Raw genomic sequence first — 27925 nt, forward strand, 5'->3', positions numbered from 1 at the left:
TATATAAACCTATGCTATAAGAACCGTAGAACCAGCATCAGAGTGCAAACACATCAAAGCATTGCAACCACTAGATAGGACAGCAAACCATCCGCATAGACTGAAAAAGTTGTTTCGCAACTATTATGACAACCGCGACCATATTCAAGATTTTGCACTATGCCTAGGAGTCACAGACAGCTAATATTTTCTTCTACGTGAATTTCATCTCATGAGTAAAGCATCATGCACAAACCCAATATCAATGATGAAGGGAATCATGTCAGCGGATATTAAAATACACAATGAAAGCATACTTTATATATTAAGTCAAAACAATTAATAATCAAGTTGGTGGATGATCAGTATCAAAATCATATACCATTGATACTAGCCCAAAATATGAAGAAAATGGAAGATACCATCTTCAAGATTAGCTTATTCACATGAATAAGAACGCAAAAGCAGGCACAGGGCTCTAATACCTTGTTTTAAGGCAGGGTTAAGAATCGGGAAACGAGCTAGTGACAATAAATTCCCCGCATAAACAGTGCGAGTTGTTAAAGGCAGGCAAATAAGCTAAAAATACCTACGCCATAAAGATCACATAACAAATTATATAATGTAGGTAGCTAGCAGTGATTGCTACCCAAAATCATATAAGAAACACAATTCTTTATCTTTTTCTTTTTCTTTTTCTTTTTCTTGGAGAAGGAATTAAAAAACACAATTCAGATGGTCAAATCATAAAAACATATGCATGATGTTATGAATACTAACGTGCTTGTAGTCGATGGCCGATACAAACGACGACTGAACCGGTTTTTAGCATCAATTCTGTCAACAAGAGGTCTAGCATAACCTGTTGACACCAAGAAAAACAAATTCAGCAATTCTTAAAGTAGCATTATTGCATTACCACAAATTTCAACATACATATGCATTCAAGAAAATTTGAGCAATTTTTTATTTCAAATCACTTGTGCCAACTATCCTAGAAATAAGAATTAAGCATCATATGAGCATGATAAGCTAAGAGAAAATGAAAGAATAGTAGAGAACCTTCAAGTCCAGCTGTGAATAGAATCAAATTTGCAAATTCACTAAGTTGCTCCAAGAACTCATGCAATCCAGGACGTTCAAACACAGTCACGTAACTGATTTTGGGCTTCCCTTCACATTCCTTCAGTTTGATGTATATAAATCAAGCTTCATTCAACAATTACAACATAAATGATGCATTTAGGAATGGAAGGATTACATACTTTGTCTGATGATACACATTCCAGCTCAAACCAATTCAATCCTGCTTCTGTTGCTTGTGTACAAAGTGTTGGTGGTAAACTAGAGGTCTCATATGCACACACTAAAGTTTCATCCAAATCAAGGACAACCTGCAAGGCTTACAATGAAGCACCATCATTACAAGGAAGTTTTTAGCATGATACTGAATGAAGTAGATAGAGTAAAACAAATTGCAAAACATCAGTGACAAATGCAATGCATAAAACATGTAAAACCACAAAACACCTTACACTAGATTTCCCAATTTTTGATTACCAATCAATACATATAAAGAACAGTTTTTAAAGAGCATACATCGTGCCACATAGGCAACTTTTTTCAATATAAAAATAAAAATTAATTCTAGATTAAAAAGTAAGACTTTCACTTGAATATACTCCTAATATTTTTATAAAAATTAAGATAATTAATAAATAAATATGATATTAAAGTAATTATAACTTCATTACATATTCAAAAAGTAATTAAACTTGTGACACAACACAACCATACAAGCATAACATGATCACTGCTAAATGATGTGAAACTTGTCCATATCGGCATATCCTAAATTAGATCCTCAATAATACAACCTTTTACTTCATCAGTTTGTAGTTCAAAATTTTTCAACCACACCTTAGTCCCAGAAAATCTAAAAAAGCCATTGACAGACATTGCATAAAGAGAGAATATGGATTTGACAGGACCAACAATCCAGCATCCAATTTTGCACAACCAATAACTTATATGGGCACAAAATGAAAACTATTCTTGTACTTGCGACATCTCCGCCAATGCTCCAAAAGCCTAAATTAGAGATCTCCAAAATATTAAGAGACGGAAAACTAAAAAATTGATGATCATAAACTTATCAAATTATGCCCAAAGCCAGGCCAGTACAAGAAACTGCACAGTCATCACTTGAAACATTTCCACCCCAAAAAATTAAAATCTCATACTCGATCATAATTTAATAAAATACAATGGAAGCAACAGTAATATTGCTAACAATAAGACAAAGCCAATAGCCACTTGCCAGCATCATAGGAGTGCATGTTTCTCCAAATTAGCAGACTCTTAAAATGGATGCTAAAGGCTAAATTGCCTACTTCCTGAAAGAAATCCCCCAAGATACAGCTATAGCCTGTACGATATCAAAACGATTACTAAACCTCTGTCCCATAAACAGAAAAGTTCACTTGTACTCGAGAGTAAATTAAGTAAAACAAAGCAAAGTCCTGACTCAACCTCAAAAATCCAGGACACAAGCCAGACTGCTAACAATCACCAAAAACCAAGAGTAAACACCTTTCTCTTCCGCTCAAAAATATACAACTTACAGAACAAGCTGAGCATAAACACAATCCTCACGCAAGCATATTCACACATCCTTCTCTTGATTTTCAGTTTTTCACCACCTTGAGAGACTACAAACTAAATGTACTCTACCAAATTAGCACAAGTTGGTGAAGAATAATTAGCCTAGATATACATTCCAACCATTAATCTGTCAAATCCAAAAATAACACAAGGTAGTTAGACCCATTACTGTTACTCCATTTGTGGAAGTCATCCTAGTGCAAAAGATGCTGGTCTTATTTACAAATTTTATCAATTATATCCGAAGAGATTAACCCTCAACTAAAAACTTTAATTCTTCCAATAATAATTATCTCTGATTTGACCCTCTCTACAACAAATGATCAAAATGTGAGCTTCAGTTGCATTCCAAACACTCATCAAAAATCAATCATCACCTAGAAAAATCACTTTTGAATATCAAATCAAAAACCACACTTGAATCACGATTTTTAATTCCACAATTATAAAAAACTTATTGTCATTCACAAACAAGGGGAATGTATGCCCAGACTGCCTAGGCCAGGTCATTTGACTAAAAAGCCAATTAAAATTGAACTGTGTAACATAGATTAACACACAAGAACATAGAAGACCGGCAGCCGAGTTGCTTAAGCACACACAGATAGAGTGTTCACTCAACCGTATACTATTATCTTGACTTCACCACTATCCATAATCATTCCATTCAAGCATTCCAATCATATTAAAAAAGCTATAATAACTAAACTAACACAAAAGTCACAAACAACAGAAAACTATTACATACAGTGAACTTATCCAATGGAAGAGCAGTAGAATTTCCACCCTCTTCATCATCAGCAGCATTGATATCGACAGCAGTGGCGGAGCTACTATGTAGCGCAACCTCGACGACAGGAAGAGGCTTAAAAGAGGGAGAAGACGAAGAAGGAGACAGAAAGGAAGATTGTCCACCATGGCTAAAACCAATGCTATCAAAGATTTGAAAAATGGAAGGAGTACCTCTCACCATCTGAACGAAGATCTGAAACAAAAACGCTAACCAATTCATCACTGTCTTCCATAATTGACCGGATTTCGGCGCGTATACTTCAGTCTGCGCCATTAATTCACAACCAAAATTGACCTAAACTTAAAAAAAATTGAAAAATTAGGGTTTTAGATAAGTAAAGTGATCATTTGCTGGGACAATCAATTATGATCAATTCATCATCATCATGGGAATCTTGAACTACGTTTTGAATCTGATGAATAATCAAGAAGACTAAATCGAGTATTGATTGACTGCTTTTTGATTCAGCATTTTTTTTCTCTCTTTCTCTTTCTAATTATTCAACGATTTTGTTGAATTTTTGAACGTGAATTGTACAGATTTACAAGAAAAAAATCCCCTTTCTTATAATATTAAAGAAATTATACAATGAATATTGAGAAAGAATCTAGAAAGAGGATATGAATTGGAGAAGACGAGAGAAGAAAGAGAAAAGGGAAGATAAAGCAGAGAAATAGAATAGAGAAGAGTTGAAAAATCTACTACGAGCAAAAAATAAAGTCAAAACTGTAAAAATAAAGTTAATTATATACATTTTTTAATCTTTAATTATGCCTAGATTTATTTTTTTTTTGAAGATTCTTTAATTATGCCTAGATTGTTCTTCTACAATGTGTTAAATTTGTTTAGATTACTTTTTCTGATGAATGTTTATGAGAATTAAAAAGATAAACTTTTAAAATAAAATTTTTGAGATTTGAGTAATGATAAGGTATATGATGGAGAATTAAAGATATAATTTTTATTACTTTTTATCTTTTAATGAAGTTTCCACGTATAATGTTCACGAAAATTAAGAAAAATAAAATTTTATAGATTGTAGATATATTATTTTATTGAATAATAAATTTGATGGTGGAAAAATTGAGACTATAAATATTATAAAAACATTAAAAGAAAGTTAGTGGAAAATATATCTGAACCACAACTAATAAAAAATGTTTCTATAAAGTTAGTGGGAAAAATTTGTGCAGACTATAAAAAATATAAAAATGTTAAAATGAGTTAATTTTGTCCAAAATTTGAGACATAGAGTAAATAGTAGGGAAATTATCAATGATACCCTTTGAGTTTTGGCCCTTTATCAATGGTACCCCTAAGTTTTTTTATTATTAATGGTGCACTCGTATTATTTATAATCATAATCTTTTTAAACTTTTTCCGTCCAAAATTATTCAAAACTGTTACCTTTTTTTTATGTTTTGAGTTGAAAAATAAAAAAAAAAAGAAAAAAATAAATGGTTTTAGACGATTTTGGACATAAAAAGTTTTAAAAGGTTACGGTTTTAAAACGCTCAATAGTATGAGGGCATTAATAATAAAAAAAAATTAGGGGTACCAGTGATAAAGTGCCAAAATACATGGGTACCATTGATAATTTTTTTAAATAGAAAGGTTTCTCGTGGGAACAACAAATGAAAAATCTCAAAATGTCAATTGAGAACTTCTTTAGGGAACGGAGAGAGTATATAATGTACTTCTATTCTCTACCACTAGGCTACTACATACTCCTATATTCCATATGCAAGGATTAGATAGTACTTCATACAACTACTTCTAAACTTTTTTTTAAAAAAAATTATCATGAATAATATTAATTTTTGATTAATTATGAATAATATCAATTTAAAGGTGTATTTTTTTATAAAATAATACTAACTTTTATTAACCATTAATTTACCTTTGCTTTTTTGTAAAATAGGCACTATAAACAAAAGTTAGTATTATTCTATGCAAACACCGCCCAAATTGGTATTATGCATGGTTAATTAAAAGTTGGTATTATTATAGAAAAATTAGTCAAAATTTTTATTATTCACGGTAATTTTTATTTGATTTTTTATAGGTTTTAGTATGAGTTTAGTTGGGAGAATGAGTGATAAAGATAGTTGGGAGAATGAGGCAATAAGAAGAGACAAATACTACCTCTAGCTGTGATTATGCTCTTCACAATTCATATGCCAGACTTGTGTTGTCAATTGCTCACAAACTTATGTAAGATACCCTGCCTCAATAAAATCAAATACTTTCCTGTTTTATTATGGAGTATCACACAATTATATTATACAATTAAATAAAAAAATTTTAAATGACAAATATTTTATTTATAGTACTCTTGTCAAATGGAGAAGTATTATAAGTGTTACATTTATTGACAATTAAGTCCCTATAACATGTTTTAGTAAAGTTTTTGAAAATGGTATTATTACAGCATTATATATCTTTATTATTTTAGGTAGATTTTTAAAAATTAATTACAGGTTTATTAGTTATGAGTTACTCTTATTTTTATTGTAAAAATTTAAATAAAAAACTAAAGATGCTTTATTTACATATTAATATATATATTGCATTGCACAATTTTTTATAGTAGTTTAGTATATTTAACTTGTTATGTAATCGAATACGTTATTTTAATTTTTTATAAATTATATTCTGTATTATTAAAAATTATAAAAAGTTAATTTTTTAGGTATTAAAGTATGTGATTAGTCGATGCTAATAAAATCTCATGTATATGAATGAATTTTTTCTTATACTTTGTTGCAATATATTCTCTCTGTTTTTCTTTATTCTTCTCCTTTATTTTTTTTTCGCGAATTTCAATGCAAACTCAAAAGTTAAATAATTTTAATTTTGAGTTTTTAAAAATTTTAAAAATTTGATATTTAGAAAATACTTATTGAGACAAATCTATCAAGAACCCACATAAATATGTTTTTTTAATATAGATCCAACAAAAGTTTTTAAAATTTGATATTTAGAAAGTACTTAGTTGTTTATTGGAAAAAAGTAGTTCATCTAGCAACAAATAAAAAATATAATTAAATTAACCTTTTCATTTTAGCTTAAAAAATATCTATCAAATACACTTTTTTAGCTTTTTAACTAACTAATAAGCCAAAAATTAATAAAAAAAAAAAAAACACCAACTAAAACTTCATTTACCTAATACCCACATTATGTGTGCATTTTTTTATCTTCTTATTAGAGTTTTATTTTAATTTGTTTTTACTCTTGGTTTTGATCTCATATGTTCTCTCATAATTATATTGTAATTTTAACCATATATAATTTTTTACAATATTTATTTTTTGGCTTTTTATCCATTTCTTCATTAAAATTGTTAACAATTAATAATTAATTTTTACTAAATATCTTTATAATAGCTAGAACTATTAGGTTATCAACCAATACTTGTAGTTGTTTAAACCAACCATCAACCATTTTCTGTAATACTTCTATATCTCAATATAGTAATTTAAAATTTTGGGATGGTTTTAATGATTGTATAAATAATAAGCATCTCTTATTGAAATTATAACTTTACGTAAATTTATATAAGAGCTTTAGAGAGGTAATATTGATTCTAAATAGAACCTAATCATTATCATCATCATTATCATCGTACTTAATATATCTCCCTTATAGTTTTCAGCGTCATAGAAGAATTGTGGGTAGTACTGTGTGAGTGGTGAAAATTTGAAAAAAATAAGGTTATTTAACAACTTAATTCCCAAAATAAGCTTCGGAAAAACTTATTTTCCAAAATAAGCTTCCGTACATCCAAGCCTAGCCTCGAGTAAAATCGCTGTTACTAACAGCGAAAGAGGAAAAAAAAAATTAAAAGGGCAAAGTCGCTGTTAGTAACAGCGACTTTGCCCTTTTTATTTTTTCCAGATTGCTTCTTCCTCATTTCAGTTCACGCCTTCTCTTTGCCATTTCGACACTTACAAGCTCTCTTTCTCCTTGCACCATTAAAATCAACTTCAATCCTTCAACTAAACTCATCAAATTTCAAGTTTGTACCAGTAATTAGTTATTTCATCTTCCTACATTGACGTAAGGTACTAATTTTTTGTGTTTTTTTTCATATTCGAAAAATTAGGGTTTACTTGATTTTAATGAACTTTCACATGAATGTAGGTTTTTAAACTTCCAATTTACTAATTCTTGTTCATCTACAGCTTATTGAGGTACGTTTTTAATTTAATTTTTTTTATTTGGTCTTGATTTTAAAATGTATGTCATGTATGGTGGTCATTTACACTTAAACTCTACGAATATGTCGATTGTAGTTGTTATTTACCTTGATCTTCATAATGAGGTTGTTTGTTTGTAAATTTGTTGTTGAATTTAAAATGTATAGTGGTCATATATTTATAAACCTGATGGTGATGTTGATTTTGTATGTATTGTTGTAGAAATGGATTCATTTCGTGTGACTGTTGTATGCTTTTGGAATGGATCAATTCGATCAACTAGTAACAATGTTAAGTACGTTGGGGGAAGACGTAAACTGTTTGCATGCAACTCATACATGGATTTGAATGAATTTAAACATTTTATATGCTCTAAGATTGGCATTGACACTACAAGAAGTACTGTTAATTTAAGTTTTAAGTACAATCTGAGTGGAGATTTGTTAGCTTTTCCGGTTGAGGATGAGGAGGCTATAGATGCAATGTGGGAGTATTCAAGGTCTACCCCTAGTCCTTCTTTAGAGTTATATGTAGAAGAGGTGTCCCTAGGGAATGAAGATATCAATGTTGTGGAAACAAATGCATTCATGAATATAACTTCTTCTGCTCCTTCTCATATGCCCTTCCCTACCCAAGAAACCCAAAATCCTTTTATGCCATCTTCCTCTTGTCCTTCTAATGAACCCAATCAACTTCAATTTCAAGTATCAAATGATGATACTTTTAACTTAGAAGATGCAAATGAGCATTGGGATGATGTTAATAGTGAGAGTAATGAATTCGTTGAAGCTCCTTCTGAGGACGATGTGGGTGTTGACGAGGAGACTCTAGCTAATGACATGACCTTAGGAAACATTCCAACAATCGAAAGTATGTGCCATATCATCTATTTGTCTCTTGAGATTACAATCCTCATCTTTAAGCTCTTGTTTTTCTTTTTCAAGCCGTATTATTAGGTGTCTCTGCCATTTGGTACCCTCCGGATCAATCCATCTAAAGTATGTGCATCCTAATCCTTCAACCAAGTAGAAAGGACAAGCAACAAAATCACGCCCAGGATCGAAGTCGCTCCAATCTGTATTAATCTCAACTTCATAACCACAATCAAAAAGCTCTTCAATACAATGCTCCTTTGACATCTACATAATACATATAATATAGTAACGTAAGTGAACTTTCAAAAAATATATTAACATTTATAAATTGAGAGTAAAACTAACATAATACCTTATGTTACCTTTAAAAATTGATTGAAAAGAAGAAGAATGATGTAGAATGGATATAATGAAGTATGGGAAATGATGGAGCTATTTATAGAGCATCATTACAACGACTATTTTTCTAATTAACAACGGCTACTTTAGTTCATAAAAAAAAATAAAAAAATTAAGGGCAAAGTCGCTGTTACTAACAGCGACTTAAGGAGTTGACTCGCTGTTAGTAACAGCGACTTTGGCCTTTTAATTTTTTTTTTCCTCTTTCGCTGTTAGTAACAGCGATTTTACCCGAGGCTTATTTTGTACGGAAGCTTATTTTGGGAAATAAGTTTTCACGAAGCTTATTTTAAAGATTAAGTTGTTAAATAATCTTATTTTTTTCAAATTTTCGTAAGTGGTCTAATGTAATAACTGGTTTGGGTTAACTGGCCCCAATTGTGACCTAAGCCCACTAAATAAATAGACATAGTTCAATTGCCTACAATCATCAAACATTTTGATTTAACATTGAACCCAATAATCAATATAGGGCCATAGCTATATGTCTATATCATAATAGTACATTAAACGTGTTCTTATTATGAGTCTATTTTTAATTGATCACTTTAAGATTGTAAGTGACCGTTTTAAGGTTATAAGTGATCACTTGAGACTATAAAAGATGATGATTTTAAAAATATAAGTGATCACTTTAAAATTACTATCGATCACTTTAAGATTATAAGTGATCACTTCAACGTTATAAGTGATCGCTTTAAGAATATAAGTATACTTTAAGTCAGTCTAATAAAAATAATCTCATTGTAAGACTGTCTCATTTAAAATTTGTGTTTATTTTAATCCCCATGTATAAATACAAAGTTTAACCGAATAAATGCATCAAGTATATTTAAGTTTATTTTTTATGCTCATTAATTACTTTATTTCACTAATAAACACAAAATAAACTTTTTTTAAAAATATAATGAAAGGGGAGGACCCGACTAGGAAAAAGGACAATAAGAATCAAAACTAAAACCTTACCTTGAAAAAATAAATAATTCATGCTTTTTTCAAGTATCTGATAACTAAAAATGCACTTTATTGCATATACTTTTGCAAAATGTACACTAGTAGGTGTGAGAGATCATCTCTCTGTGAGACGACCACAAAACAAAAAGTTTAAATGCTAAAAATTATGTATTAGTGACCTATTTAACCCATGTATAAAGTGCATCTCACAATTAGACCGTCTTATACAAGGATTCAACCCACATAGTCTGAACTCATAACCTTATGTCACATTGACTTTTGATATTATATTAAGTAATCATCTTAATCACAAGTTAAAGTTTTTGGTAGCGATTAAAAGTGCTCAACATGGACTCGACGTTTAGATATTTATTTGTTCTTGTAACCTAATTCAACTTTGACCTGACTTCAGAATGAATTCACATTTATGAATTATGGTTATAAATGGATGTGGTGGAGAAGTAATTTGGGTCTTGCTCCATCAAATTTGAATACTCTTTCGTCTTGTTCATTTTGCATCATTTTAAATTTATGATTATAAATGGATGAGTCAGAGAAGTAATTCTTGGTGTTGCTTCATGATATCTAAGTACCCTCTGCAGTACTCATTTTACATCATTTTGAATAATGGTTATAAATGGACGGGGCAGAAAAGTCATTTGGGTCTTGCTCCATCAAATCCGAATACTTTTCAGCTCTATTTTTACTTTTGAATATTAAATGATAATGCAAAGAAGTAATTCTTGGTCTTGCTCCCTTAAATCTGAATACTCTTCTATTCTATTTATTTTAGGTTATTTTATCAAATGGGTGGATCAGAGAAGTAATTTCTTGAAGGAGTTGATTACAATTTAAACTAAAGTGTCTCTTTTGTGTTGTTAATCAAATTAATTATAATTTAGTTTAGTTTGCTTTAGAGTGTGTTTAGTGTAACAGTTTAAATAGTTGTTTGTGATTAATAGCGTTCTTGATATTTTAATAAAATTAATTATAAGAAGTATTCATCTTATTCTTACTTTAATGATATTTATTTTGTCAATATCTTGCATTTGAGTTTGCTACATATTAATTTTAATTTTGTCCTATTAAGTTTTCTTTGTTCTGCTTTTGGATATTAAACGCTATTAAGTAATTCTTATTCACATATTTGCAATCTTTGTTTGTATCATCACATATCTTTTGTCTTATTTTATTCAAAATTAACTTAACAATTATAAATCCACTAATAAGCTTATACATCACACTTCCTAAAAGTGAGATAATTGGATATTTTATTAAGTGTGGTTGAAATTTAAGAATAATTGAAAAAAATGATATAAAGAGAGATTTTTGAATTTGCTAATGAAAGAACGTAAGGATTATAAACATGTATTTAAATATAAGAATGTAGTAATATACATTGGATAAACGAAAATTAAATACGACAATTTTTTTTTATTTATTTAGATTTTTATATTTATCCTCAAAAATTCTCATATTAAAAAATATAGCAACTAACAATTTCAGAGAGACATGTATGACATAGAATTTAGAATAAAGTATCCCGATCCTTAAATTTCGCCACCCTTTTCATTTTATCGCCACCCCCCTCCAAATGAAATTACGAATTTGCCCCTGATTTTTAAAAAATTACAATTTTGCCACTCATTTCAAATTTCTTATTTATAATAATAATAATAATAATAATAATAATAATAATAATTATTATTATTATTATTATTATTATTATTATTATTATTATTATTATTATTATTATATCAATAACAATAATAATAATAATTAACTTTTTTATATTCTTCAAAAAGAATATAAATAAAATTAATGATAATAATAATAATATTATTATTATTATTATTATCATTTTCCAAAAAGAAAAAAAAAAATTGAGTCGCCTAAAATTGGGCGACTGAACCGGGGTCCAGTCGCCCAGAATTGGGCGCCTGAACCATGGTTTAGCCGCCCAGAACCGGGCGACTGGACCCCGATTCAGGCGCCCAATTTTGGGCGACTCAATTTTTTTTTTTTTTTTTTTTTTTTGCTTTTTGGAAAATAATGATAATAATACTAATACTAATAATAATAACTTATAGATTAATGTGGCCTATTAGCTCAGTTGGTTAGAGCGTTGTACTAATAATAAAAAGGTCACAGGTTCGAGACCTGTACAAGTCATTATTTAATAATTATTAATTTTTCGGCTGAACCATGGTTTAGGCGCCCAATTCTGGGCGACTCAATTTTTTTTTTTTAATTATTAATTTTAATTTTATTATTATTATTATTATTATTATTATTATTATTATTATTATTATTATTATTATTATTATTACTACTGTTATTATTATTAATTTTATTTATATTTTTTTTAAGAATATAAAAAGTTAATTATAATTATTATTATTATTATTATTATTATTATTATTATTATTATTATTATTATAAATAAGAAATTTGTAAGGAGTGGCAATTTTGTAATTTTTAAACTTCAGGGGCAAATACGTAATTTCGTGGGAAGGGGGTGGCGATAAAATGAAAAGGATGGCGAAATTTAATAACTCCCAGTATTAGCATGATCGGTAGGCATAAAATATATTCCATTCGTCCTATTTAGAATTCTATATTTCAATTTATAGTGTGACAACTTTTAAAGTTAAATGTAATAATTTTAAATGAGATAATAAGTTACTCTCAATCTAATATATATTTTTTTCGTTTTAAATGTAGTAACAATATAAAACATTACTACATAGAGAATACTTATTTTAATTCAGAGCAAATGTTAGATTTTCTTTTGAAAGCAATTCACTTTAATTATCTTATTTTTAGTTTTAGTAATAAACTTTGACATATATGATCACTGTTGATTAATGGTGACTCAAACTAGCAAGCACCATTAAAGAAGATGAGTATGAGTCAAAGAGGAGGTCCGCGGGGCGCGGAAAAGCTGTTGCCTCAGTCCGCGGGGCGCAGAGTGCGTTCTGTCTCCATTTCGCGGCTTACGTAGTTGTACACAGCTAGCGAAATAGCGGTTTCTTTTCACGGGAGGTGTCTTTTGGGACGGTTACTTTGTGTTTATCATGTAATAACTTCCTTTTATTGGGTATTAGTATATAAACTCCCATTTTAGGATTAAGATATAATAATTCACAAATTGAGAGAGATCACAAGAGAGCCATTAATTTGTGAGTGTGATTGAAATTCATCTTGTAAATTCTTTACGATCATAGTAGAGGTGTTCATGGGCGGGCTTGGGTGGGTATACCCGCGGGTATTTGCCATAAAATCTACCCGCGGGCAAAAATTTACAAAACCGCGCCCGCATTTGCGGGCATAATTTTTTGTCGCTACCCGCCCATTTTTAAAGCGGGCGGTACCCGCGGGTAGGCGGGTATTTATTACATAAATATCAAAAATATAATTGAAAATTTAAAGTTGGGTTTTGATAATAATTAAAATTCAATACAATGTCCAAAATACTCCAAAAGTCCAAATACATAAAAAGTATCAAATTACTCAAATTACAACCATATAAAAATACATAAAAAGTTTCAAAAAACTTCGTCAATGGTAACACAATCGTCATCTTCATCCTCCTCTTCATCTTCTTCTAAACATGGCTCGCCATAATTAAACATATTCGATGTACCTTGAGAGAGTATCCATATATTAAAAATAATAATAATAATAATAATAATAATAATAATAATAATGATAATAATAATAATAATAATAATAATAATATTTAAAATATATTCAACTTTTAATAATAGAGAATAAGAAAAAGTAAAAACCGAATTTAAGGTTTTTTGAACGCAACCAATCTTCATAGCAAGCTAGCACCTCAATTGTCTTTTGTCCTAAAGATGCTCTCCAAGGATTTATCAACTTTTTTCCCATACTAAAAACGGATTCCGAAGGAACAGTAGAAATAGGCATAGCTAAAATATCACGAGCTAAACATGCAAGATGTGGATATCTATCCACTCTCGTACTCCAATATGCTAAAACATCAAATTTTGATGAGAAGTCAAGAGTTTTCTCCTCCAAATACAACTCTAATTCTGTTTTTTCATCATCTACCTTCCTCTTTTTACTTAGGAACACTTTGTAATCTAGATCCTCCTCCATTTGAGTTTGATCTGTCACACAACTTACTATTGTTGGAAAGTCAGCAGTGCCACTAGTGCCCAAATTATGGGAACTTGCAGCACAAATCTGATCTCTATATTCATCAAATAAACAAAATAAAGTGCTCTTTACAAGCTCAACTTTCTCCCTAGCATACGATTCCCCGTACAACTTCTGATAACAATATTCAACTCTATCTAACTTAAATCGAGGATCCAAAACTGCAGCTAATGATAATATAACATTACAATCAGACCAATACTTGTCAAATTTTGTTTTCATATCCTTAATCATAGCAGCTAAGCCACAACTAGAATTGTCACCATCCATTATTTCTATCAATTTTCTATGAATTTTCCACACACCATCAAAATACAGATTTGAAGTAGGAGTTTTAGAAGCTGAAAATGAATTTGTCACATCATAAAAGATTTTCAAGAACCCATGTAACTCTATAACTTTATCCCATTCATCCTTTGAAAGAGCAAACACACTAAGGTCCTTATCCCGACTAACTACATGATCAATGACATCTCTAAAAAATATATAACGATCAAGCATAAGAAATGTTGAGTTCCACCTGATGTTGTTATCCCCACGTAACTTTCTTTTTGTCTTAATACCAAAACTTGTTTCGGCAACACTGTAAAATTTTTTCTTCTTAGGAATTGAGTGCTTATAGTGTTTAACAACCTTTTTGATCTTTGCCACAACGCCATCTATGGATTTTAATCCAGCTTGCACAACAAGATTAATAATATGACAACCACACCTTAAATGAAAGAACTGACCATCAAAATACAAGCTATTTTTTCTATCAAGATGATTTTTCAAAAAAGTAATCATACAATCATTATAAGATGCATTATCAACAGTGAAACTAAGAACCTTATGGTCAATTTTCCATTCACTTAAGCACAAAGCTACCTCATCAGCTAAAGAAATTCCATCAAATGGAGGTGTTAGTGCCCCAAACTTAATTATTCTTTTTTGTAATTTCCAATTAGCATCAACCCAATGTGCAGTAATACACATATACTCGTCATCTGTGTGTTCACTTTTCCAATTATCTGCTGTGAGGCAAATTCTACCAGGAGCTTTTTTCAATTCATCCTTAACAATCACTTTTTCTTCATTATAATGCCTAAAGATATCTCTCTTCAAAGTATGTCTACTAATGCATGAAAATTGAGGACACCTTTGAGAAACCATGTATTTAAAACCAGGTTCCTCACAAGTAGAAAAAGAATGAGCTCCCGCAACAATAAAAACATGAATGCCTTTACGTACTTCCTCAAAATTAATGATTGGATTTTTCAAAGAAATATTACTATCACCACTTAATGGAGAACGACCAAGCAATAAATTCTTAAGGTCACGATTCATTCTTTTAGGACATTTATCGATATGTCTTTTAAGATGTGATGTACCACTACTATGACTAGCATTGAACTTTAAATCACAATATTTACAAGTAGCTTGAACACTCCCATCTATTAGAGTATCTCTTTTCATATGTTGCCAAACAAGTGATTTTAATTTTCTACCTTGATTGTTGATGGCTTGTACATTGTCCTCGTTTGAAATTGAGTCTTCCTCACGATTGTTAGCCGTTGAATCCAAGTCAATAGGAGAGTAAGAAGAACCTGATGGTGATGCCATATGTTTTACACTTAAAATTTCTGCTACATCATCAAAGATACGAAAATCAGAAAAGAGGCGGCCAAAAATTTTGCTACATCAATTCAATATTCAACAGAAACAAAAATAAGAAAGTTCTGTAATTACAATCATCAACGTTCTGTAAATACAGAAACATTAATTCTGTAATCTGTACAAAAATAAGAATTACATAAAACTTATAGTGTACATGTATGGCGTAATCTGTAATCTGTAAATACAGAAAAACAAAAACGAAAAACAGAAACACCTTTACTCTGTAATGTATGGCGTAAATTAATCTGTACAAAAATAACCAAAAAAAGAAAAAAAAAAAAAAGTTCTGCTAATCATCAAAGAAACGAAAATCAGAAAAGAGGAATTACAATCAAAATGGTAACTTAAATTTAGAAGAAAATAAGAATTACAATCAAGAAAAACAAAAGGAATTACATGAATTTACAAGAAAAAGAAAAACATAAACACCTTTACTCTGTAATGTATGGCGTAAATTAATCTGTACAAAAATAACCAAAAAAAGAAAAAAAAAAAAGTTCTGCTAATCATCAAAGAAACGAAAATCAAAAATGAGGAATTACAATCAAAATGGTAACTTAAATTTAGAAGAAAATAAGAATTACAATCAAGAAAAACAAAAGGAATTACATGAATTTACAAGAAAAAGAAAAACATAAACGAAAATCACAAACACTACCTGAGACAGCTGGAGGTTCTGAAATCTGGAGGAGTACCGCCGGGAAGCTTTAATGGAGATTCGAGATTGGAGAATGGAAATGTGAAGAAATGAAGACGGCAGGATTCTGGTTTCTGGAAGAGGAAAATGAAGTGAAATTTTAGGGTTTGCGAATTGTCTAACTTAAAAGAGGCGCTTACTTAGCCACCTACTTCCTTTAAATTTTTTTCTTTTTTTTTTTCTCTTTTCGGTTACTTAAAATTTAAAAATTAAATTGATTATTAAATATTTAATATATATTAAAGTAAGCGGGCGGGCGGGTATACCCGCGGGTATTTTTTACGTGTCGCTACCCGCCCAATTAGCTTGGCGGGCGGGTATTACCCGCCCAAACTTAAATTTTTTTTTAAAAACGCTGTCCATGCCCGCCCGTTTTTCGAGCCGGGCAAACCGGGCTTGGCGGGTAGCCCGCCCATGAACAGCTCTAGATCATAGTGAAAATATTTGATCTCGGTGCCGGTGGACGTAGCTATCACATTGATAGTGAACCACGTTAAATCTCTTGTGTCATTTTCTTATTGTTTGCATTGAATTTCTTATTGTTTCATTATTGTTCATCGAACTTGATTCCGCTGCCGCACAACAATCACCTTTTTGTTGTGATATCCTCCTTAATTTGTACTTCCTCGTTTTGAAATACTCGTTATATAATGACTTTAACACTATTCATCGTTTATGTATATTGCGGCCAATATTTAAGAAAAAATATAGTCAAATGAGATCTTGTTTGAATCGTCTAATTACTTTCACAATATTAATTTTTTAGAATTTTTAGGTATCTATAGTTCAATATATAAATGATCAAAATAACACATTATATTGTCTAAAAAGTTAAATGTAGTAAATATAGTGGAACAGAAAAAATATACTTAAATATTTTTTGTGTTGGTTAGTGGTCACATCCTTATCTAATTTTACTTTTGTATTATTTGTACATCTTCCTACGTTTTCTTTTTCACGCAATCTAATGAATATTTAATTTTTAATGTATAATAAAAAATTATAAAAATTTGATATTAATAATCTTTGCAATGAAATGTATCAAATAAGATCTCATTTGATTATGTTTTAACCTGTAGATTAAATACTAATTACAAATTAAGAGTAATGAATGAATAATGACATTTTGCTCATGTTACAAATAATTTGGAACGGAGGAAGTAAATATAAACTTATTTATTGTGGTCTATTTTTACCTTAATACTTCATCCGTTTTATATTAGTTGCAACATTAGCAAAAATAACACTATTTATTCATCACTTTTAATTTATAATTAATTTTTAATCTACAAGTTAAAATATAGTAAAAAAATCTTATTTAATTCATCTAATTGTAAAAATTATTAATATTAAATTTTTATAATTTTTTATTATACATAATTATAGATATTAAAAATTAAATAAGTGAATTAGAATGCATTAAAAAGCGGAAATGTTATAAGTGGAAGTATTTATGCAAATCTATGATTGGTATTTTGCAGGGGTGGGACCCAAAATCATGATTCAGGAATTGGAGTCACGTCTTATAGTCACTTTATGCGACATGCACGTGTCCAAAAATTTCTTACAATACTTTATCTTTTTGCCTTTTTCAAAATGTTAGTGCTCAATCAAGATTTCGATTCTAAAAGTGATGAGAAAGTTGCATATATTCTTTTCCTCCTTCCTCTTTACTCTAAATTAAATTGAACTTTATACTTTTTTTCGAAAAATAAGGTTGAGTTTTGGACTACCTAATCAAAAATGAATATTTTATATCTATTAGAGAGTAAATATTATTTATTAAAAAATATTCTGAATTTAATTTTCATATAGTTTTTTGTATTTTTTTAGTTTATTATGTAATAGAACAAAAAAGAATGAAGATAAGTCATGTATAAAGTAAAATTTTATAGAAATTTTAATTAGTCCATATGATTTGTGACAAGTTATTTTAATTTTGTGGTAGGCTAAAGGGTAGATACCGTGATGTAAATCAAACATTTGTCTCATGAAATTAACTCGTCATTCTCAATGTGTCAAAAAACCTAATATTACTAATAACTTTAAGATGTTTATAAGTATTTCAGATTTTAACGATTGAAGTATTATAAAATTTAGAATAATTCAGTTATGAGAATAAAATCTGTAATTTAACTTTTACTTTTTTTAATTATTGTATATAATTCTTAAACTGTAAAGAAGAAATAAGAAAAATGGGTCATTTGAATACTTTAACGACTGCCATTATATTTATACTTGCTATATATTTGAAAACTTAACATTTATAATATCTAATATTCATTATTATATGTTCAAACAATAATCTTTCCTTTTTAAAACCTCAAAAATTTTCAAAACTAACTTAAATTGAAATACCAACTTCTGTTATGAATAATACTTCCGTTCAAGTTTTTTATTCTCAATTAAGTTTAATTTATATTTTTGTTAGTCAATTAATTATTTTTCTAATTATTTTTTCCTCTAATTTAATTGCTTCCTTGATAATCTCCTTTAGGATGCATTTGTGAGAAGAAAAAATCATCCTTTTTCACTATGATTGTTGGTGTTGGTTTGGAAAGAGACCAATATTTCTTCCTTAAAAGCTCTAACATTCTTTATTGTCACCTTCAAATAAAAGTTTCCCCTAGTCTAATAGGCCCCCCAATTCCTTGATAATAGCAAAGGCTTTGTTCCTTTGTGAAAGGGTTGGTTACCATATTGCCACGAATTTTGATGGTCCATAATAAAAGTGACTTTTATTTTAAACCCAACTCATTAAAGATTAATGTCTACTTATCGTATTTAGAATGTCTATTTACATTACTCATAATGTTTACTTACCATATCCTTAATGCTTATTTTTAATATTTTAAATATTTACTTACATTATTCTTAATGCTTATTTATAATATTTTAAAAAATATATAATGGACTGATCTAATCAAAAATAGCCTCTCACAACAATTTGTGTCCACCAAAATACCTTAGTCTCATTCTCTTGTCAATTGCAAATACAACTATCAATGAATGTACTAAAAGAATGAAAAATTTGAAAAAAAAAATTAAAAGAGAAAATGAAGTGATATGACTTTTTTTATGCTTGTATATATTTGATAAGATTTTATGTTTAAATATTAAATTCGTTCCATTAAATTTATTATATATACTATAAAAAAATTAAAAAGAAAAATATACATTCCATATAATTTCTTTAAAATAAAAAACTTTGATTAATTAAAGATATTCTATATAAACTCTTGCTTTGATACATAATAGTATAGCCCAACGCCCTTGATTTTGCTTTGATCCATAATAGTATAGCTAAAGTTAATGTTTAATTCTTTTATCTTGGAATATTTTGTCATGGTTGTCTCTCTATGACATGTATAAAGAATAATAATTTTTGGGTCATGTCATTTTAAGTATACTTGATACATATTTTTAATGTTAATTTTAATAGTTGCTACAGTTTCTGTAGTAAGTACCGTTCATCAACTGATTCTATTTGGTATATATTTCTTCATGTATAATTTAAAACATAGTCAAGTGGAATCTTATTTTATTCGTCTTATTGCATATTGTCAAAATATTAACTTTTAAGATTTTTTATCATATGAAATTAAAGATATTAAAGATTAAAATTGTACATTGAATAACTTGAAAACAAAAATATAGTACCTGATGAAGTATACACGACATACATATGAGTTGTATAATCAAGAAAAGGCAAGCAAATGGCTTAGACTTCATATTCCTTTAGTATTCCATGCTCATTCAAATTTCATTGTTAATTTGTTATTATATTCTTTGCTTATCTTCCTAACTCACAATATATCGTTGATTTAACATCTTTATGTATTGAGATTGAGATAGTAACTCCATAATCATTTAAACACAACAAATGCTAGACATTGACTTAAGAAATAGGATGTAGCTATATAAGTGAACCCTTTAAATTTTGGTTCAACCTTTTTTGCCCAAAGCTCCCTACTTCCTTACATTGTTAGATTCATATAATTATATTTTAATTATTTTTTAGTGTGTCATGAATAAAATTGTTGCCTTAAGTAAGAGATTGACAAAGTATTAAAAATATAGATACAACTAAAGTCTTTTGTAAGATTAACACTCTCCTTTAACTTTAGTATGTACTCTTGAATTTTAAATATGAAAGAACTTTTATGCTCAAAAATTGCATAAAAAGGATTATAAAAATTGAGCTTGATTGACCTTCTTATAACCATTCTCCAACAACTATTTTTCTTTTATTAAACCATCCAATTTAAGAAAAAGATAAGGGAGATCATCAATAGATTCTTCAACGGATATTTTTTAGTAATTTTCTTCGTAAAATCCAGAATAAACATGTGAACTATGAACATTAAATCCACCTAATAATAAGGGTTAATTAGAAGACTGTAACTAGCTCTTGAACATTCTAAAACTAACTGGAATAAAAAATTCGACCAAACAACTCTTGTTCGAACGAACAACCTTATTTGATAAGATAGTGAATTAATCTGCATTCTTTTGTTCGAACAAGTATTCTAACTGATCGAACAAGCATATTAATTTTAATTAGTTAATTCATCTCTATTAGTTTTCAAAAAACTCTTTATAATACTTGTTCTCCTTTTGAGATACTATTATAAAATACTTATTTCACATAACCTCAATTGTTATTATCCCTTGACCTCTCATACCTAGGTGGGAAAAAAAAGGTGAAAATGAATAACATGACTCAAGTCAAAGGTGCTCCATTGAAGAAGAAATATGGCCATTTCAATGAAATGATGAGCTCACCCTTCCTTGTTCCTAGTGGCTACTACACTTATTAGTGAACCATTGACTAGAAAATCAAATTGGTCCATACCCAAAAGATGCAACATTTCATTAACAAAAAAGTAGATTCCAACCTAAAATTCCTCCATTGATATCAACTTCATGCAGCATTTGACCTCATTATTTTGCCACCCATCAAAATCCAACTAACCAATAGTAAACAGAAAAAAGTTCCCATCAAAAAACAGAATCCCAAATCCTAAATGAAATCATACACGAATCTATGCTTACCATGTGTTCGACTAAATGTATCAATGGAGGTCCCACTTTCCACCACCATTAACAACATCATTTTCCACCTCCACCAATTTTCTCCACCTTTTTACTTAATCAAATTAAAAACTCATTTCATATCAATCTCATTTCATCAAACCCATATTTTATTTTTAAGGAAAATCCCATCTTTTTTTAACACTTTTTTGAGGGTTTTTTGTTCCCTCTTTTTGGGGCAACAGTATGCCAACTCCGGTGAGTACAGCCAAACAATGCCTTAATTCTGAAGCTTCTCATGCACTTGAGGAAGCAGTATTAGTAGCTCGCCGTCGTGGCCATGCTCAAACGACGTCACTTCATGCTGTTTCTGCTTTCCTTTCTTTATCTCCTTCACAATTGAAGGAAGCTTGTATTAGGGCCAAAAATATTGCATTTTACCCAAAAATTCAGCTTAAAGCTTTGGACTTTTGTCTTTCTGTGTCATTAGATAGATTACCCATTTCACAGATTTCTGTTGATGAACCGAAAATTTCAAATTCTTTGATGGCTGCTATTAAAAGATCACAAGCTAATCAAAGGAGACATCCTGATAGTTTTATTAGTGTTGCTAATCATCATTTGGGACATAATCATGGTAATAATGAGCAATTAGAGAGTTCATCATCTGGGGTCAAAGTAGAATTACAATACTTGATTGTGTCAATTCTTGATGATCCAATAGTAAGTAGGGTGTTTTATGATGCTGGGTTTAGTAGTTTTGATGTAAAGTTGGTACTTTTCAGGCCATTTCAGAGTTATTATAGGTACCCACCTAGTGTTTTTGGGGTGGTTTCAGACCCGGGTAATAGAGGATTTCGGTTTCCATTTTCGGGTTTTGGGGATGAAGAGGGGGAATACAGGAGAATTGTGGAGGTTCTTGTTAAGAAAAAGAGGCGGAATCCTTTGCTTGTTGGTGTTACTGCGAATGATGTCCTTAAGGGTTTTGTGGAGGTTTTAGAGAGGAGGAAGGAACTTGGTTTTTTGCCTATGGAGATACATGGAATTAATGTAGTTTCTATTGAGAAAGATGTATTGAAGTTTGTAAATGAAAATTGGAGTAAAGAGGATGTGTGTTTGAGGCTTAGGGATGTTGATTTGATGCTACAACAATGCTTAGGTCCTGGATTGATGATTTGTTTTGGTAATTTGAGGTGTTTTCTTGGAAGGAATAATGGGTTTTTAATGGATTTGGTGAATTTTATTATTAGAAAGTTGACTAAGTTATTGGAATTTCATCATAGTAGAGTATGGTTTATTGGTTCAGCTACTAATGATCAGATGTACATGGAGTTCTTACACAGATTTCCATTAATAGATAAAGAGTGGGATTTGCATCCTTTACCAATCTCTTCTGTTCAGCCTCCAACAGGAGAATCATGCTTCAAGTCCAGGTAAGTGGCTCTTCAGATTATAGAGATGTGCTAAATATGATCAAACATCTTATTCTTTGATCTTACTATATTCTAATTTTGATTTTAGATTATAATAAATTATATTTAAATTACTTATTAAATCATATGCAAATCTTATCTATGTGAAGTTGCCGATGATATTTGGTTTTAAGGGTCAAACCACTTTGCTTTCACTAACAAGTAGAGGTGATCATTCGGGTCAGGTGTTTCGGGTCGTTTTGAAATCGGTTTTGTGTCCATATTATTTTTATATTATTGTAAATCATTTTTGAAGTCGGGTCAAATTAAGTTCGGTTATAAGGTCCGGTAAATTTTGGATCATTGGGTCTGTTTTGAATACCTCTACTAACAAGTAAGAATGCATACATTTAAACCCCTAGCCCGTCATAGTAGGAGCCATTTAATGGCGTTTTGCTAATGAAATATTGTTGCTGACTGCTGAAAGTTACAAGAACCATAAAGTCTAAATTTTTTTGAAGATTTGAACTTGTTAGCAATGACTCCTTGTTTGTATAAAACTGAGTTTGATAATTTAGTTCTTTTTTGTCCTTGAGTTGCTTTGTTGCAATATCTTTTGTTAGCACAAATTTGTGTACATTGCAAAGTATTGTTTTAGGATAAAATTGTAGACTATAATGCTGCTAGGAAGGTTTTGTTTAGTTTATAAGTTCGTGTGTATAATATTAAGTTCTAACAGTTAGGATCTAACTTAATTTTGGTTTAGCTCACTTCAAGGTTCAGTTTAGTTTATAAGTTCATCAGTGGCGGATTTAGCATCGAATCCAGTGTAATGTCACTGAGGCCAGTTGACATCACTTAAATCCAACATAAAATCTAATATTACATGTAAATATATCATAGGTGATTTGGTTAGTGTATTCCCTTTCTCATTTATGACAAGGGATCAAATCCAGTAGGCACGTTTTATTTAAATTGACATCACTTATTTTATTCTGGATCCACCACTGAGTTCATACATGTTTTTGGCTTTTAGGAGAAAAGTATATCGACTAGTATTCAAGTAGTTGGATGATCTTGTGGCGATTTTTAGGATGTCTTTATGCTATATGTTCCCCGCTAATGTAGATTTTTCATACTATATGTGCTAAGATTCCTGAAGAATGCATCATAGTTAAGGCATCAATTACAGATACACATTTTTTTGTGTGAGATCCTCTCCCCTTTCATCTATAAACAAAAAGGAAGAATGCATCATAGTTAAGGCATCAATTAAGATGGAACCTTATCGTGTTTATGTGCTGCCAACTCTCCTTTTATGTGGGTCTTGTGTACAAGCCCAAATTTGTCATATAGGATGAGCATAAATTCGTGGATCCAAAACTACTCAAGCATAGATAGCCTTTGTTATGGGAGCCTATGTGTCAAGTGTCAATATGATTACTTTTGCAAGTGGGCAGACAGTGGCTCATGAAGGTGAAAAGTTAGTGTGATGAGCATTTCTTTGCTTCAATTTGCAGCATTTGAGACAAAAGGTTTGCTGTTGTTCCATAGTGCTTTTGCTTTTGAGGATTTGAAAAAGATAGATGTATAGTTAAAGACTTATAGTAGACTAACAAAAAAAATATAAGCCTGTACACTCCACAACAAAAATCTTAGAGGCCTCAAAAGCTGTTGGGTGCATTTCTTGATTGTTGTATACTCATCTGTCCTAATAAAATTGCATCAAAGAGAAAGTGAGATTTTTAAGAAAAAAGTGGATATTGGTATTAAATGAAGAAAGAGAATAAATAGTGTGGATGGAAGTAAAAGAAAGTTAAAAATGTATGGATGAGATTAAAAAAAAAGAAAAATTGATATTAATAATCCAACCTTTTACTCATCCGCTGTGAAGAATCCCAACTTTGGATTATTTTTTAATAAACCAACCTTTTCCCTTAATTTTTTGTCATTATACTAACAAGGTATGCTGATAGCAAATTGAGGACAAAGGTTGAATTATAATAAACTAAAAAGTTATCGCGTATTAGGCTACATCAAGGGATAACTTATGGTTTTGACTAATATTTAGACGTTACGATAACCGTATCACTTTTGTTACCGCATCGCCGTTTCGTTATCGCGATAGCGACCGTTACCGCCTTTTTACAGTATGCCATGCGCAACATTTTCCTTTTTGATGGTTTGTTGTCTGATTTGACATCTGACCTCTTGTCTCTCACAGTTGCATCTCCATAATATGTTAACAGCTTGATGGGATCATTTGTTCCACTTGGTGGGTTCTTTTCATCTCCAGATGTCAAGGGTTCGTTCAGCAACTCATACCAGCTGGTTACCCATTGTAGCATGTGCAGTCAGGAAGAAATTGCATCCGTTTCTAATAGAGGATGTGTAGCTTCAGTTGCTGATAATCAACAGATTGCTATTTCTCCGAGGCTGCAGATAGCTGAACATGGAGATAACAATACCTTTGATAATCTAAAGGTATGTATAGGCCTGACAAAAGCTGATCCGACTTGAACCTAACCTAAAATAAGTGGGTTTGGATTGAGACTTTTATAGCACTTTAATATGAGATTTTGGCTGCAAATGTTGGATAAAACATGTTCAATTGGCGTATTTGACCAACTGTTAGTTGTGTAACTAGCTGTATGAGTTGGCCGTTAATGGATATATTTTGTAAAATTATGTATTGAGTGTTTGTTTTCAAAGTAAAAGTGGCCAACAAGCCTAAAACTAATGAAAAAAAAAACTCAAAGCACCTTTTTTTAAAAAAAATTGACTTAAAAACCAGTCTCTCGCTTGGTTTAAAACATTTACCAAATAAGTTTTTGTCTGTTAAACCAACCAACAAACCAAAGTCAACCAGAAAGCTTATAAAAAAGCCAACTATTAAACAACGCCAAGACAATAGATAAATATAATGGAGGAAAATATACGTGGATGATTATTGAAAATTAATTTTCATAGTTGTTTATTAGTATTAGATAGGCTCGAATAAGATATACTCCTAGTATTTTGTTATCAATGATCTCTCTTGTTGATTTGTTGCGGTTCATGTAGCCGACCACATATGCTGATATTAAGGCTTAGACTTGGTTGGACCTATCCAATATTTTCAGTGTGGACTATGGATTAGTAGCTTGATTCCTGATGGGTAGTTGGTGAATGCTAAAGGGTTTATTTGCTGCTCACTGGTGTTGCTAGTGTCATTTTATCTTGGTGAAAACTATTTTCTCTCTTCAGTGCAGGCCAAAGGCGGTAAACTGTCGCTAAGTGCGCCAGTAGAAACTTTTCCGAGGAATCAGGGGAACTTATGCCAATGTCGGGGCGCCCATATTCAACCGTCGCCCAAACCAAAAGTTCCCGAAAAGTCTTGTTACCTTCGAACCGATGTAGGCTTCTGCTGTCTTGCAGAAAAGGTAAAAAATGTTAACACTGACAGCAGCTGTGCTACCACCGGCTCTTGCAAAGAATATGCTAAAATACCCGAAAGTTCTCCTTATAGTCATTGCATTTCAAGTGTAGACGATCATCAAACATCGCCCTCTTTGTTAGTTTCTGTATCCACCGATTTGGGACTAGAATTGTTTCCTCGAGCTTGTAAGCAACAAAAGAAAGTCGACGAGCATTCTGCTAACAATTCCGATGAGCTTTTCAAGGCTTTGTTTGGAAGGATTGGTCGACAATGTGAAGCGCTCAGAGTCATCAGCCAGATAGTCGCACATTCCTGGGCCAGTAATGGATCACCCCAAAAACCCGGTCATAGAGGAGATATCTGGCTTAATCTTACCGGGCCTGACAGTTTTGGTAAGAGGAAAGTTGCTTTGATCTTAGCTAAGGTTTTGTTTGGGAGCAAGAAAAATATTGTTCATGTCGATTTATGCTCCGGAGGTTTGCATACCCGTCAGAAAACAGTCTTTGGTTACGAAATAGTATATGGGTCTGAGGCAAGATCGCGAGGCAAGACTGTCGTTGATCACATTGCTGAAGAGTTACGTAGGACACCGTCCTGCGTTGTTCTCTTAGAAAATGTCGATTGTGCCGATCCGTTGCTTCAACGCAGCTTGTTACGTGCCATAAAAGATGGTAAATATCCGGACTCATATGGGAGGGAAGTTGCGACCAACAATCGAGTTTTTGTGTTGACGTTGAGATCAAAGGCGAATAACCCATCAAGCTTCCTGGAGGAAAGAATCGAAAAGGCAAAAGGTTGCCCGCTTCAGATTGTGGTTAAAGGTGTTCAAAATTGTATATCGAATATACCTTGTCAAATTTTGTTGAACAAAAGGAAGTTAATTGGTACTGATGAAAATACCGAGCGACGTATTAGTGTTGATCATGCGAAACGCCACCAGGGTAAAACTAGTACTCCCCTCGATTTGAATCTTCCTGCTGAGACTAGTGAAGACGAAGATGCAAACTACAGAGAAATCGATGGAGGGAATTTGTCTTGGTTGGACGAATATTCAGATCAATTAAGTCGAAACATGGTGAAGTTGGATTTTGAACCGTTTGATTATGATGCATTGGCTACAAAAATATTGAAATCGATCCATGCAAGTTTTAGGGAAGTAATTAAGTCGAAATGTGTGTTAGAAATTGAGCCGAAAGTTGTTGATCAGCTGATTGCAGCTTCTTGCTTATGTGAACATGATAAAGATGTCGAGGATTGGATTGGTCGGGTTCTAAGCAAAGGGTTTGACAAGGCTCAGAAACAGTATCAGCTGACTGCTCATTCTACTGTCGTGGTTGCAGCCTGTGAGGCGCCTTATGTCGAAGATCAGGTACAAGAGCCTTACCTTCCCTCAAAAATAGTTTTGATTTCGAACAACGATTAGGAAAACCTGAAAAACGACTTTTATGCAAAATTGTATGTATAGATTAAAGTTGCTTAGCATATAGCTTGTATAAAATCTTTCATATATATGGCTTTGCCTTTTCCTGCGCTATATTGTTACTAATGTATGATAGAAGACAGAAGTATATGTAATATGCAATAAAGTGTGGTTAAGCTGGATATCTATCGTTCTTTTTCTTCATAAAATTCGTTTCTTAATGCTATTTTCTGC

General features: G+C 30.9%; 3 protein-coding genes and 1 non-coding gene across 4 annotated transcripts in view; 2 read left to right on the forward strand and 2 right to left on the reverse strand.

The window, feature by feature from the left end:
• The window catches only part of LOC130803061 (uncharacterized), a 5076-nt gene extending 940 nt beyond the window's left edge, over positions 1 to 4136 (reverse strand). The window contains exons 1-4 of the mRNA XM_057667220.1: positions 3392 to 4136; positions 1245 to 1373; positions 1042 to 1162; positions 760 to 841 (exon numbers count right to left, since the gene is read on the reverse strand). Of these exons, the coding sequence (XP_057523203.1) occupies positions 760 to 841; positions 1042 to 1162; positions 1245 to 1373; positions 3392 to 3709 (650 nt within the window). The 5' untranslated portion in view covers positions 3710 to 4136. The remainder of the gene's footprint in view (positions 1 to 759; positions 842 to 1041; positions 1163 to 1244; positions 1374 to 3391) is intronic.
• A 5189-nt stretch (positions 4137 to 9325) lies between these two features.
• LOC130802447 (zinc finger BED domain-containing protein RICESLEEPER 1-like) lies at positions 9326 to 18634 on the reverse strand. The gene is made up of 5 exons (XM_057666467.1): positions 18620 to 18634; positions 16369 to 16481; positions 15865 to 15885; positions 13707 to 15729; positions 9326 to 9400 (listed from the first exon to the last, which is right to left on the reverse strand). The coding sequence occupies exons 1-5, from the start codon at positions 18632 to 18634 to the stop codon at positions 9326 to 9328; spliced, it is 2247 nt and encodes a 748-aa protein (XP_057522450.1).
• Positions 11965 to 12038, forward strand: TRNAI-AAU (transfer RNA isoleucine (anticodon AAU)). The gene has a single exon. It is a non-coding gene; the product is annotated as a tRNA-Ile (tRNA).
• Positions 18635 to 21089: 2455 nt separating the features above from the next.
• LOC130803062 (protein SMAX1-LIKE 8-like) lies at positions 21090 to 27873 on the forward strand. The gene is made up of 3 exons (XM_057667221.1): positions 21090 to 22874; positions 25103 to 25337; positions 26105 to 27873. Exons 1-3 carry the CDS (start codon positions 21688 to 21690, stop codon positions 27692 to 27694), a joined length of 3012 nt encoding a protein of 1003 aa, XP_057523204.1. The 5' UTR covers positions 21090 to 21687; the 3' UTR covers positions 27695 to 27873.
• The last annotated feature ends 52 nt before the right edge of the window (positions 27874 to 27925 follow it).

This window comes from Amaranthus tricolor, chromosome 16, assembly GCF_026212465.1.
Source record: "Amaranthus tricolor cultivar Red isolate AtriRed21 chromosome 16, ASM2621246v1, whole genome shotgun sequence".
NCBI lineage: Eukaryota > Viridiplantae > Streptophyta > Magnoliopsida > Caryophyllales > Amaranthaceae > Amaranthus > Amaranthus tricolor.